We start from the raw sequence: 15,590 nt of genomic DNA on the forward strand, positions 1-15,590 counted from the left end.
TCCTCATCCTTGGCTCCAACCCTTCAGCCGGGGACGACTCCTGGTGGCCGAAGGCACTGGGGGCAGCCCCGACACCCACCGACCATGCACGCAACCTGGGAATCATCATCGACTCAACGCTCTCAATGACCAAGCAAGTCAATGCCGTCACCTCCTCCTACTTCAACACCCTCGCATGCTCTGCAAGATCTACAGATGGATCCCAACAGATACAAGAAAGAAAGTCAGTCAGGCCCTTGTCAGTAGCAGACTCGACTACGGAAACACCCTCTATGCGGGGGGGCCCAACCAAGCTCATCAAACGACTACAACGCATCCAAAACGCTTCGGCACGACTGATCCTCTACGTACCACACCACGGCCACATCACCCACCCACCTGAGAAACCTGCACTGGCTCCCCGTCAACAAGAGGATATCCTTCAAGCTAGTCACCCACTCACACAAGGCATTCCACAAGACTGGCCCAGCCTACCTCAACAGAGGCTGAAGATGGCTGAAATGCCAGAAACCGGTCTTAGGAAGCTTGTTTCTAGTCCAGGGAAGGCATGGCTTTGCAGGTCGGGCTGGACTATTCCCTTGAGGCACAGGGTCAGACTGATTTGCATATGGCCATGTCTGAACTGGGATGGCAGAGTTGGCTAAAGAACGGTGATGGATTTAACCCAGATCTTTTGACTGGGTGTGAGTGTTTGATTGGTGCAGATGTTCCGTCCATCACCACCCCTTTTTGTACCACTTTGATCGCCATAAGTTGGAAGGGTATGGTCAGATGTTAGTCCTTTGCTCACTTTGCCACTGGATTCAAGCAGGCCTGGCTAAAGAGGGCTGAAATGCCAGAAACCGGTCCTAGGAAGCTTGTTTCTGGTCCAGGGAAGGCTGGCTTGGCAGTTCGGGCACGACTGTTCCCATGAGGCAAGGGGTCAGACTGATTTGCATATGGCCATGTCTGAACTGGGGTGGCTGAGCGGGCTAAAGAACAGTGATGGATTTAACCGAGATCTGTTGACTGGGTGTGAGTGTTTGATTGGTTCAGATGCTCCGTCCATCACCACCCCCTTTGCACCGCTTACCTCAACAGACGGCTCTCCTTCTACATCCCCAATCGTCAGCTACGCTCCACCGACCTCTCACTCGCCACCGTCCCGCGCATCCGAAGAACAACCACCTATGAGAGATCCTTTTCCCACCTCACCGCCAAGACATGGAACACCCTCCCACTGAGCATACTACAGACCCAAGACCTGCTGACCTTTAGGAGGATACTCAAGACCTGGCTGTTCGATCAGTAGCCCCCCAGCACCTTAAGACCCTTGCGAGTATGTAGTGCGCATTTCATGCAATATAAAGTTACAATCTATTGTAATAGAGCAGCTCTCTCAAATTAATGTAGGAATAGATAAAGAGTCATGTGAATCTGCCTCATGGATGTTAATTATGTTCCTATTAATCACCCAATTAGTGCAATAGATTTGTTTTTACCTAAGGAAAACCAATTTTGCTGAGTTAAGACCAAGCTTTATGTTAAAATCACTACAAATAATCATTGAAATGTGGCCTATCACATACAACCTCTTTGAGGTTTAATTATCAACAATCGTATTAAATAAGAGAGTGACTATTGGTGAGATGTCTAATGGAAACATGATTACTATTGAAATTAACAATCAACAATAAGGGCCACCTTTCTATGTAATAAGTTTAAATTGAATATTAGGATTATCAGAAGGGATTGTAAGCACTTTACAGCCTAACAAAATCCCTACCATATATACAAGCCAATCTTTGCTCTGCCTGAAGAGGAAGGGACAGCATAACAAGAAAAGCTATCACAAAATCATCCCTAAATAGGTTTGCAGCTGAATCAGTATTGAGTGAATCATTGCTGTTCAAAGTCTCTAAAACTGAGAATCATTTTAGAAGCTGGGTGGAATGATTGATAACAGAAACATGAACAACTGCAGGATGATAAAATGGGAGATCACCTGAAATGTTATAAGGTTATGGTGGTCTGTAGCAAAAAACTAGCATAAGAATCATTATTGCACTAAGCTTGTGTCTAGATGGATTTAGTCTGGAAAATGTGGTTCCTACAACAACTAGGTTCATAAAATTCATTACAGCACAGTCCCACCATTAGGCTACAGGGAGTGACTGATTCAGGACACCTGTCTTGTGTATGGGATCTCACTAAATAATAAGATGCTACGTTCATTAGCATAATCAATGTAAATCGTTATTCTTTAATTGTGTGCACAACGCTATGCTACCAGGTGGTACATGAGGAATATAAACGTGAATCATTATGTATGGAAATCCCTCAAGATGGTGGTGCGAAACAGGTGGAACAGTTTTACTTGTTAAGGTTGCAGCTTTTCGCTCCAAACCATGATGCACAATTGTGCATGAGGTATGTGTGTTGCTAATTACACAGATGCATTTAGAAAAGGAATAATGGTATCTCTTGAGGCCAATGAGATTTTAGGCATGTTGACTGGCTCTAAAGTGAGTTCTACAAAACTGACAGTTTGTCATATAATTTTTTAATTCGTTTTCTAAATGATCAATACAAATTCCAGTTCAAGATTCCATAGGGAGTACTTCAGACTGCAAATAAAGTAGCTGAGTTGTACCATACAACGTTGTAGCATCTCTACACCTTTTTAGAGGTAGGCAGGAGCTGGAAAATAAGGTGAATTGCTTATTATTTTGTGCATTTCAGCCTTGCTACATTTATCACTAATAATGGAGGCATTGCAGTTAAGACAGTACAAACTGTGAAAGGGGAAGTCAAGGTAGAGAACCCACTTTCTGTCAGTCATTTCTCTGCTTGTTCGATATCTTTGTCTTGTGTTCCCACAGCATATTCCGTGTTTAAGATTGAGGGGCAATTCATACCTCCAGATGAATGGCCCAGGTTTATCCTTTCCCTTATATTTATTTATATATAGGAGTGAGAAACCTGGATGGATGACCACCCCAGTTTCCTCCAGTCTCTAACAGACTGCAGGCAGTATTAATTGAATAAACGTTTTTTATTTTTGTATATATTGTACCATAGGGACACTCTGCGACCTGTGTATGTTAAACTATTGGGAAAATTAAAGAAGTTTACATAAAAAAATGAACAATAATTTTATGTGCAATATTAATGCAAATTAATCTTATATATTTATTTTAAATGTAGAACAAAAGAAAAAATGTGAAAGCACTATTAACTTAATTTTGAACTAAATATTGAATTAATTTAAATATATTAAATTAAATGTAAATTAAAGTATAAAGTAAAGAATAAATTCCTGCCTAAAGATCTGCAATATTTTTATATTACTTTATTCACTATTAAAAGTGATGTTTAGAATTAATTAAAAGTAATGTAATTATATTTTGATATAAAAATAATTGTAAATTATTTTTGAAATCAATAAATGTTGTTGACATATTGCATAATTAAATAATAAACATGCATCATGTTTAAATTTTTATGAACAATAAATTATATTGATATATAAATTTTCAACTATTTACTATTTACAATAATTTCCTTTAATTTAACATTATTTCCCACACGTTTGTAATTAACGTTCTTACCTACTTTGTTTTTTATAGTATGGTGTTATAGTATCAGTGGTTGTCCATGTGTGGTGCTGGACATGCTGCGACTTTGGCATTAGTAACTTACACTCCTAAATTTGACTCCATTCCATTTTCAGGGAGTGGATAAATGTAACACTTTTTAAGTAATTTACTCTCACCTTTTCTGAATAGCAACAAGTACTAAAATTCCTAAAAAATTCTAATTACTCAAAAGTGTGACTTACCTTTCTAAATAGTCCCACACATCTTGTAGAACATCTGTTGTACAAATATAGTATTATAAAACACTACAAACCAAACTAAAAAATGCAATGCAATTTGTGAGTAGCCCATCAATGTTTATTTCTTCTTCAGTAGTATCTCCAAGGGATTTTACTTCATTTTCCGCCACAGCTTCCTCTGCTGATGCAACACCAAAAGTAAACAGCTCTCTCCTCTATCTCTGTAAACAGATATTGTGACATCTCTCTTCTTCTAAATTCCCTCTCTTGCTCTCACTAATAGCAGCCATAGTTTAGTCCTATTTCAACTCAATAGTAAAATGCAAATGCTACTAAACTGCAAGACAGAATAAATGAGAGGTTGAGTTTTTTTGATTTCTGTGAAGCATTAGCAGAGAGCAAATAAGCTCATCCAATGCTTAACAAATTAGATGGTTGGTTTCTATATATTTTGTTTTTCAAATAATGGTGGTTCCACCTCTCGTATTATTTATTTATTGTATTTTATTTTTAAAGTTTTATAGAGCGCGAACCAGACCCAAGCTAGGGTATCAGAGCACTTTACATGAGGCGTAATGTGAAACATTCAAAGGGGAAACATTGCATATAAGTAACAGGAGTAACAGCATTGAGAAAACGTATTCTGAAAAACAGTAAAAAGACCATTCACGTTCGTGTGGGTCATCAATTCTCGTGGCAGCAATGATAAGAGTGTTCAGACCCCAAATAAAAAAACACAATTAAGTTCGGACTTGCTCTGGAATCCTGTGGATTTATTGTTTTCTGTCCACAGCCCTCTTACTCATGAAAATGGTTGATTTCACTAGAAATGCACCCTTTCGCATCTTTGTGACATGACCTGACAATCACAATTAATGAGGAATGCATGGGGTTACATAACATAGCATGTTTTTGTATGAGTAGACTTGCAGTTTTGGAACAGGATGTCACAGGACTGGAACTGAAAGTGCTACTATTAAATGGTATCTGTGGAGGCAGAACTTCAAGTTTTGGTCTCATAAACTTTCAGTTTCCACTTTCAATCAAACTTAAACCATACAACAAGATACTTAAGGTAAGCAGATACATGCACTGTTGATTACTTTCCCTGCTTGGGGGATTGTCAATGAAAGTGTGCATTGCAGTGAAATCAGGCTTTTTGGTGCTATACAAGTCCAAGGACCTGTTTCCAAGGTCATCATGCTTCAAAAGTCCTGTTAGCTGCTGTAATGTGACTTCCTGTATTGGGTTTGTAAACTTCTAATGCGGGTCCTAAATAAACAAAATATCTCATTGATTAAGGCTCTTCTACATCATAAAATATTTCTGTAAAAAATTAGAAGGCTTGCATTCCTAACAGTATCACACCAATCAATTATTTTCCCTTATATTATAAGGAGGACATTTTTCATTAATTTAAGTGCATCAAAAATGTAATGTTTAAAATCATATAAAAATGAATAAATGAAATAACATTCAATATACTACTGTATACATGAGCCCCAGGTTGTCATATCTTAAAATAGACATGAAGATAATTTACACATACTCCTTCAAGTTTATATTGCCTAACCTCAAAGCAGTATGTTGATATGTAGTACTTCCTTTTAGGAAATCTGTGATTATTGTTTAATTGATGTATTCTGAATTAATTTCAAATGATTGATGTGAACTTTGTTTTTAATTGATGTATCTGTTTTCATGTCCTGTATTGTGAATGTATCTTTTATTCCACCCTTGAAGAAGTCATAGGGGAAGGTCTCATACGAAGAAACATATGTTGGCTGGTTGAGCGTTGTGTGTAGAGCATATGATTGGAAAGGCCTTATATGCATTTAATCATATTGCATATGATTTTAAAGATTCAGTGATTGATGCTGGTAAATAAATGATTAAATACTTTCCTTTAATATTGGAAATAATAAAGATATGTTGTAATACTGTGAGAAGTGGTTCATCCATAACAAAATGCTGGGCCAGGCACAACGGAGGAACGTTTTGCAATATGGGGGTGCCCATGCACATCTTGAAAATAATTGTTCCTTTATTTTTTTTAGACTGCCTCCAATGGCATTAGAAGGACTAGTGGTAGCGCATTTGTGGTGGTCTTTCATCTGCCATATTCCGATGCAGTCATTTGGACCGTGGTCCACTGTGCCAGCTGAGCTAGGGATATGTCATTCTCTGGCAGTGGTGAAATAGATAGGGGTATTCAATATGCAAGGTGAGAGTGCTGCGTTCTGCCAAGCATATTTTGAGTCTCCTCACCACCAGGCAGTGAGCCTACCATGAAAATGCTGGCAATGGGGAAACCAAGAGGGCCTACAGTCCATCATATTATGGAACTTCTTTTGTCTTTCCATTGCGATGCCCAGTTTCAGGGTACCGCCATAAGAACGTCAAATGAAAAGCACCCTAGACATTTGTTGTACTCGTAATCTGGCGGGCGGACCATGCACGACTTTGGCGGTGCTGTGCTGGCACAAAGTCGGCGCGGCACCGCAAAACTTGGAATGTGCCACATAGTTCTGACTAGAACTTAACATACATTTAAAATATCAAAAACATTGTGGAGATAATCTATCATATAAGAAGAAGGACTCACAGTCACCTGTGTGTTACTTAATGTTACCAATGGCATTACTCTGAGTCACTCTGCTATCAGTAAGTTACTACAGTTCAGCTGTGACATTATATTGCCTTCAGCCAGAGCCAGCAGTCAAGATAAAAAGTAGGTCCATGAGGATAATTTCAGCTACAATAAGAAAACTGGGAAGTTCATATTCATTCTTCTATCTGCTTTTCTTAAAAGAGTAGTGATCAGCAGAAAGGATCAATGTTTGCCAACATGATTTTTTTGCAAGACACGGATCATTTCAAGAAAGACAAAATCCATTGTGGATACTACGCCCCAAATTCAGCCCTTTGTGAATCAGGCGCTTTGCTTTTATTTTTCATCTCTGGCTCTGTGATAATCCTTTTTAGTAAATAATATTTTTTACTAAAGGAATAATCTGTTTCTCAGTATGTCTAAAATACAGACACAAAATATTATAAAAACAGCAAGAAGGCACATTATAATGAGAATGAAATTAACATTTCTAAAATTGTTAAAATGTCATTACAAATGTCATGTAGAACTTAAAACTCCAACATCAACTTCTGTTCGCTATACTGGTAGAGCATGGGATGTAGAGCATCTTAGATAGAGGAGATGCAGTGTAAACCTGTTGACAGCAAAGGCTTTATCAGCGGAGGTGTTATGATGGTGTTCCCTGCGAAGGGTAAACGCAGCCTGCTGTAGCAGTCGGTGGGACTTCCTCTAAGACTTGGCTTTACCGGCTTCACCAGCTTCAGACTTCAGGTGAGATGTAGCATCTGCAAAGTGTGAAGTATGCTGGCAGTAGGTGAGACCATCTCTGGCAGTATCATGGGCAAAAATCTAGGCGAAGGACCTCTCCTGCCAAGTGGTCATGTGGTAGTCCTTATATGATAAATTGTATCCGAAACTGGAATTTCTGACAGATTTAGGAATATCTGACATAGATTATGTGTATCAAGGTGTGCGTCCCTGACCTTTCCTTATGAACAAATAAGGAAAGAATGACGTACATTCAGACAACATTATTTTTATAATCAATATGTGTTCTTATTTAGCCTTGACATGGTGAAAAGTAGACATTTGACCCAGGTGAATGTTGCATTATTTGTGGTATTTGTGTCATCAATCGAATGACTTGATGCTTTCACAGTGCTTAGAAAGATAGGGTCAGACAACATCTGAATGTAATAGCAGACATGATAATGATTCCTCATGAATTGGGAAAAATGGTGGCTTCTATGTTTTGAGAATTAGAGGATGGGGACCTCCTGTCAGCCAAGAACGAGTTAGAGCCTACATAAGATAGAGAAGGAACTTCGGGAATTTAATAGTTCTTTGTAAATATCTGTAAGAAGGTAAATGTTCTTCAAATGTGTGACTAAGCAAATCTAGCAACATTCAACCGTCTAACTAGTGCCCGGTTGTAGTTTTATGGTTACTATGGCCGAAATATTTAACATAGTATTTTGGCAAAATCAATAGACAATAAACCTAAAATTATCTCACCCTTGTGAGTCACAATTAGTCATTCTGATAATCCAAAAAAGTAAAGGCGATGCTTGAGTAGTATCTACAAAGTTTATCACTTACCAGCATGTGACTGAAAATATTTTGTTAGAAATGTACTTTCTTCTCTAATTTTATCCTCAATGGTTCTCTTGCCCATTCCAAAATCTCTCAAATTTAACAGGGTGAATCTTCTCATTATCTTCCAGTTTTCTCCTCGTGCAAAAGGAATACCTATAAAAAAGCAATTTCAATGGCAAAATATAATTATATATTCATTTGAAAAAGTGCCATTCCACCAAATTAAATGAAACTCACAATTAACAGGGAAACACATATTAATTTCAATTGATATTACATATGATGTAATGTTTGATATTATACTTAATGTATGAGTGGGTGAAGTGTGTGTTGCCTTTTTGGGTCGTCATCCTAATTTCAATGTCAAATTACTCACTGATGTTTCGGATGGAGAAACTTTGCACAGCATAGATTGTGCTTCATTGCTTGATTGATACTGACCTGTCCTTTTTAGCATGGGACAGTGAGAAAAATCAAAGTGATATTTACAAATAACCCTTGTAAATACAATTTGAGGGTGAATAGCTAGTTTAGTTAATCAGTAAGTTGTCACAGTTATATAGCAGACATTTTAAAAAGTATTTTATTAAGTTTAGTGAAGGATGAAAACATTATTTCCAAATTTCATATAGTTAGCTTTGGGGAACTGGTTTTAGTTGTCAATGTCAATTAATACATACATCAAGATTCATTTATATTGTTTCAGTTGTCAAAGTGGGTAACTATGTGGTCAGTAAAACCTACTAGTATGATGCTGAGTGGTGAGGCTATTTTTCCATTTATGATGTAGCATATTCCTTTGGTGGATAGGGTTGGGAATTTTGACCGAGATTTTTTTTGGTTACAAGGTCAATGTTTTCTCTTTAAATAAAAACTAATGAGGTTTTTAGCCCTCAGTATGGAAAAAATAAATAGCATTCTTCGTGGGAAATGAGTCTTTTGTTAGCAAGGGCTTACAATTGATGGGAGTATGCTTTATTATGTGCCATTTATAAAGCGTTCAAACACCACTCTTCCATGGTTTTGTATTGATTACCACAGAAGATTTATGCTCTATATTCAAGCACTCCTGGAGCTGGGTATTTTAGCTGTATGGCTCTAAGGTGCAGGTATCTTTATTGTTAGGCCCTAGGACTAGTTTGAAGTATGTGTTGTTACAGCTTACATTTGACCCCAACTTTACACGCCACAAATACATAATTTAAACTTGCACTTAGCATGTGTTTCCCGAATGGCCTAATGACAGTCATACGGAATGTTGAACTTGACATCATATTTGCATTCACTATGGAACTAGAGAAGTCAATGCATAACTGTGAGCTTTAAATCATTAAGTGAGAAGTATTCTTTAGGTTATTGAATAGGAACCCTCCTCACATGTGTAGAATGTGATTACTCTAGAAATGATAATGAATTTATATATTGTGTGCAAAAATGTTACACATTTATTTTATAAAAAATGTAGATCCTAGCCATACTTACACATGATGATTATTACATTTTTACGGTATGCCACGTGCAATATGAATCTAATGTGCTAGCAAAAGGTATATTAATTTGTGTTTAAACGTGCACTTGCATATTAAATGTGCATCATTGATATAATAGTTGAACTTGCCTTTACTAGGCCTCTGTCTTCACTCTGCATAGAATACTTTTCTCCATTTCTGCTGACATGACTTTTCCTTTGCAGGTATTCCCATGCATTGTTAGTTTGAGAACAGATACAACACTGTATTCGCGACAGAGAGATGCCTGACAAAAAGACCTTGACGAAAAAACTTGGGGAGCCAGAGCGTAACTGAGGAGTCCTATTCAGCAATGTTGCTATGTGGATTGGTGGAACAAGGACAATGTTGTTTCCATGTTCAGTGTCAGATAATATTCCAGTTTACAATGTGAGAATGTAAAAGGACAATGGAACCTCTAATGATGCTTTCAGATTAATGTTGCTCTTGAGACTCTTGTGCTAAAATCTATTGTTCACATTGTTTGAGTTCAGAACCTTTCCAGACCTTTTGGAGTACTTTCCTTTGACTTTGAGAGGATTAGACCACCATGCTTATTCCCTTATTGACCAAGCTTCTGCAATACTGACACCTTCCCTTATTTCATTTACTTCCTATACTTTATTTTTGTCACTTCCGTAATTCCCTAGATTTTCCTATTTTTCTGCTGTTCCATGAATTTGGAGATTCCTAAAACGAATGACCCATCTTCTTAGTCTGGACTTTAACTTAGACGATTCTAGATTTAAACATGTATGAAAGAGAGGACAGTAAACGTTTCTCTGAACATCAAATATTGATGTTAACATTTTGTATTGCAGTGACTGAACTTCTTGTTTGTTTGATACTGGTTCACCTAAACGTCTTTAGGAGGTTAGGTTTCCCGGTTGTTGTTCAGTATCGTAATAGCATGATGCTAAGATTTGTGTACCTTAACTTGATTGCTAATTTGTAATAAACCTTCTTAACCTTAGCCACTGATTCCTGAGTTTTATTGTTTAGCCAAATGTATTACACTGTTAATTTAAATTGATTGATGTAATGTTAAAACTCCTCAATTTCCACTTGGCTTAAAAGGTACACTGGAGGACTTATGGTAAGGGGGTAGGGAGAAATGCTGCTTCATATAAAAGTAGAATAAAACTTATGGGTACAGTTAATTGAATATTGGAATGCTTTCTTGACAATGGCAACGTGAACACTGAATCATTACATGTATCAATGAATGTCATTGAATGGTGTTATTGGCAATGCCAAAGTTAACAGTAAATAATCACATGTATGAATTATTGTCATTGTAAGATGGTACCATCATTAGTGATTTTAATACTGTTTATCATGACACATTTCTGCTTTATTATTGTGACGAAAATCTGACAAATGAACTACGCATGATTATTTGTTATAACTACAGCCCATTATATGTGTCTTGTGCATGTGGGGCATGTTAGGATTTTGGAAATCAGGGCTTGCTAGGGGTGTAACTGTCAATAAGCTATCACCCACGGTATTCTTACCTCACAACTTGTATTTATTTGTGATTTAATATGTAGTTTGAGTAGTGTGTGCCTAATAAGCACTTTTTCTTTTGCTAAGTTAAACTTCTAACTGAACAATGGTGTTTTGCTGTTTGTTTTGTTCCTGTAGACTGGAGTGGTTACCCACCACACCACCTCCATTGAGAAGGCTTGCCTTGCTACTCTGAGACAGTCCAGTGCTACAACAGGGTGCTTGGTTCCCAGTAGACCAAAGGTCTCACATCATTCCCAAAGAATAATTCATTTTCATGCAATTTTACAGACATGTTTTTTGCCTAGTAAAATCGGCTCCGGTATTCCACTCTCGGGAAAGTGGTGCAAAAACATTGGATATATGTGATTTGGTGGAACATTCCCAGACAAGTAAATATTATAGATCTCCTATTCTGACTGCAGATATCCATTGGATTCTGCCGTAGGGCAATCAAGAGACATGATTACATCTTTACATAATCAAACAATGTATCCTCCTTCCTTTAGACTTCACGCTCTGGATCCCTTCCCTTTTGTGAAAAGGTTGCCATCGCCTTTGAGGTGTCTGTTAGATATTAATGTTTGTGACAGAATTTTACCCAATCGCAGGACTTGTGACAAAAAGTGTGTCAGTACTTCTGGGCCACAGTTCTGATTTAGCAGTCAAATCATATGACAAATGATTAAAGAATACATACCAAAACCATTATTTATATCTTCAAATATGGGAACGTGCGCCCTTTCCCCAAACTCATCGGGATGATGCACAAGAGCATCTTTTACAGTCTCATACCCTGCGAGCACCACCATTTTCTTCATTCCCAACTGGATACTGAAAACGGAGCCATATTTCTTGGATAACTGAAAAAAAGAAAAAAGTGTGCAATTCACAATCTATGAAATAAATAAAGTTCAACTTAATTATTTGACTATACGTATCTATTATATTATGCTAATTCGTTTTATGACGCCGAAATACACCGTTTAGCTTCATGGTGCTGGGGCAAATACTGTGAAGGGCTAAAGAGAAATAATGAGTATTTTTAATTATATAAAGATTTGAAAACCATCTAGCATCAGCCACCTGTCCTAATCCTTTTGTAACAATTTAAACACACGAAGGTCATTGATAACCAAAAGGCAATTTATCACCTTTATCATCCTTGTGTTTAATTTAAATGCATTCTCCACCTGAAACAATGACTCCTGTGATGCACTCTCTACATTCATAATATGTGTTTCTACCTTCCTCAACAGTAGCACAATTCTTTGACATGCCAGTGCACTCCAATAACCAGTTGAATATTAACTTTGATTCAGTGCAACTTGATATCATTATTGAGCCGCAGCCTGCACATGTAAAAGTGGTGGGGGTGTAGGACCGCCTGGGGGAATTTCGACTGACAACGAGGAGGGAAAAATAATTATGCTGAAAGTATTTTTGTATATGTCTTCAGTCTAGCCCGCCTAAGCAATCTATCTAACGTCACCATTGCTCATCAATGCATTTTTATCATCATCTTTCTGCTCCGTTTTTTGTCGTCCTCAGTGATGCTATTTTTTATTGTTACTTCTGTCCTGTACTGTATTTCTTCACTTGCCAGGTCACCCTTAATGCCCCTCTCTATGATTGCCCGCTCTGATACCCGCAAGGGTCTTGTCCGCGCTCTATAAAACTCTGAAATAAATAAATACATCTATTTATTTCTGTCGAACCCCAGCCACCACCCGCCCTCACTGCTCTTACTTGCACAGGTTGCAGCTGTCATTATACCTCGAAAACGAATCCATTGTATGGGAAATTAGCCGCACACTAATAACTGTTATAATCATGTAGGAGCTCCTACAATTTCAAACATACCTTTCAAAAACTGAATATCAATGGTGGCTGACTCAACAAAGGAAATTAAATCCATTGTGAAAAATAACCTAAAATGGCAATTAGGAATTGCTATCTTGTGATAAAGCAAATAATGGTTTAGTAAAATCGAAAGCAAATGTATCCCATGCAAATCCCCTAAAAACGCACAATATTTAATGATGGGTTACGTGTTTTCCAAAAGTTGTAATTAACACACACTAGTAAATGCACAAAATTCCCAACTATTTTTTCCATCATTATTCACCCACATTTTTTTCATAATTATCCTGTAGTAATATGGCCATGATGCCCCTCATGAGGTGAAGCTATTACTTTATTTCATAAACTCTTTGAGGATACACATTTATATTTCCTACCAAAACTCCATAGTGAGTTTTGCTGAAATGTGTATAATGTTTTCTAAATAACCATGTCACAAAAAAAACCTCACAAACTGTCTGTAATATAATGTCATTCTGCATTCCTTCAAGCCGTTCCATCTCACTAAAAACAAAACCACCAATAGCTAAATAATCCAATGTAGCAACAGCACACTCATACAGTTCTAAGTCAAAACGTAATCTTGATGAACAATTAGCATGATTATTTGTTGCCCCATGAATATACTCCACCACAAAGTTGTAACCTTGTAATTTAGGGTAAGGATTGACTCATTATTCACCATTTTAATATGGACGCAAAATTGAGTCCCATAGAACATACATCTTCCTTTTACTACATATTTACAACCTGATAGAAAAGGTTTTATTACAAGAGCATCATCAATTAATTTTCTCAGTTTGTCAAACGTCACCTGTGACACCCTATGTCATCTAAATTAATCTTTTTGTTTTAATATTTTCATCAACGGTAATACTATAGAGGCATCGTTTTTTATGGAGAAAACAATATAATCACACAGTCATAGGAACTACCTTTTTCTTTGGATGTGGTACTTGTGCGATTGCATTGACAAGTTCATTTGAAGGTTGGATTCATTATAGAGTAATATAGTGATCCACATATTCAAGTGATGGTGTTATCCCTCGTTCCTTCAAAATACCTGGACTCAGATTTACATAGATGCATTCAATGCTGTATTGTGTCAAAAAAGGTTGTGCTGCGTTCCGCCACTGTTTTATTGCCCCATGGATGCTTCAGTTTTTCTAAATGCTACACTACAATGCAAATATCTGGGTTGTGCCACAGCACTGCATAATGCAACTTGCAACTGTGTTCCACCAATCAGACTTGCCTGCCGTAAGGCAGTATTGCATCACACAAGATTCATTTGCTTTCTATTTACAATAATAAATAAAGCAAATCTCATGAAACATTTCCCCACTTTCTCCATGGCAAATAAAGGAGGATGCATCCAGGAGGGTGTTTTCCAAGACAGAGGCACATCCAGGAGGGTAGCATAAATAGGAAGTTGAATTACACCAAAGAAGAACATTTGATCTAAGTTCAGAGGTGACAAAGCATGAGAAGAATCTCCGTGTTACCTCCAAATTGCCACTATCCAAGAAAGACATTGTACGAGAGCAGTAGTTGACAAAATCAATGCAGTATTGTTGTAGAATGCAAGAAAAGGTGGCATGATCACATGCACAGCACTGAGGAAAAACTGGCAAAAATGTGTAAGCTGTAATGAAAACTAGAGGAGGACCAGACATTCATGGGGATTTAACCCAAATGAAGGACCAGGCTTTAGCACTCGTTGGACAAGGGTAAGTGCAAATGATAAACAGTTTTTATTTATCCACTATAATACAGATACTTCCATCTAGTACCTGTCTGCACAATGAACATTGTTTGTGAAGGTATGTACTGAAGTATATGAAATATGTGTTGAATGTGAGTAGTTGTTTTGTACATTTTTTTGTCTGTTAGATATTTGGCTGCCAGTCAAAATACACCCACATTGTTGTTTGTGATGTTCCTCTTCTTTGAAAGCAATATTTTATGATGTGATTATGGATACAACAAAGGTACTGTTGCTTACTTTCAATCTAAGCCATATAATCCAATGTACCCTTTGGAATGTATCCATGACTGCATTATATGTGAAAGGTCCAGTTCTGGCTACACCAGTGTTGCTTGAGTCCTTCCTTTTTAAAATGTTTGACTCTTCATATAATTCATGCCTGATTCTTTGTGGGCAATAGGCACACCAAATGATGGCCAGATGACCTCAACCTTACTTTTCCAATCCAATCTCCATATATTGATTGAAGTATTGTAGACCCCAGCATCCTGAAATATTTCTCTAAAGGATTCCAAAGTAGTAATGCACCCGGAATAAATTTTTTTCTTCACCTTCATTGTTGGTCCCTGCAATTTTGTTAATTGATTTTGTTCTGATACATGCGATCTTAATGGACAACAGGTATTCCTATGTCCCTGGTTCTATGAACTATTGAAATATAAGCTGATTACATTACGTTGAGCTGTCGGGAGTGCGGCAGACGGTCCCTCCACCGGATGCCTCTGCCCGCTGCATCGTAATGCGGCAGGCGGACCACAGGGGCAGTTTTTGATTGTCCTAAACTGTGTCAGGCCCACCAACATTGTCATGAGTCTGAATGTTTTGAGATGATAAAATAAAGTTTTAGATGTCTTGTACAAATAGGACAAGCTGACAATTCATGGATCTGTAAGTAAACGTTTTGATAATACATGTGGGTGAAATCTCTAATATTTT

General features: G+C 37.5%; 1 protein-coding gene across 1 annotated transcript in view; it reads right to left on the bottom strand.

Annotated features, from left to right (window-relative positions):
- The window catches only part of LOC147706981 (cytochrome P450 2K1-like), a 318,269-nt gene that overhangs the window by 276,311 nt on the left and 26,368 nt on the right, over positions 1-15,590 (bottom strand). Inside the window, exons 2-3 of the mRNA XM_086926209.1 lie at positions 11,724-11,886; positions 8,010-8,159 (exon numbers count right to left, since the gene is read on the bottom strand). Of these exons, the coding sequence (XP_086782335.1) occupies positions 8,010-8,159; positions 11,724-11,886 (313 nt within the window). The remainder of the gene's footprint in view (positions 1-8,009; positions 8,160-11,723; positions 11,887-15,590) is intronic.

The sequence above is a fragment of the Lissotriton vulgaris genome, chromosome 6 (genome assembly GCF_964263255.1).
Source record: "Lissotriton vulgaris chromosome 6, aLisVul1.2, whole genome shotgun sequence".
Classification (NCBI taxonomy): domain Eukaryota; kingdom Metazoa; phylum Chordata; class Amphibia; order Caudata; family Salamandridae; genus Lissotriton; species Lissotriton vulgaris.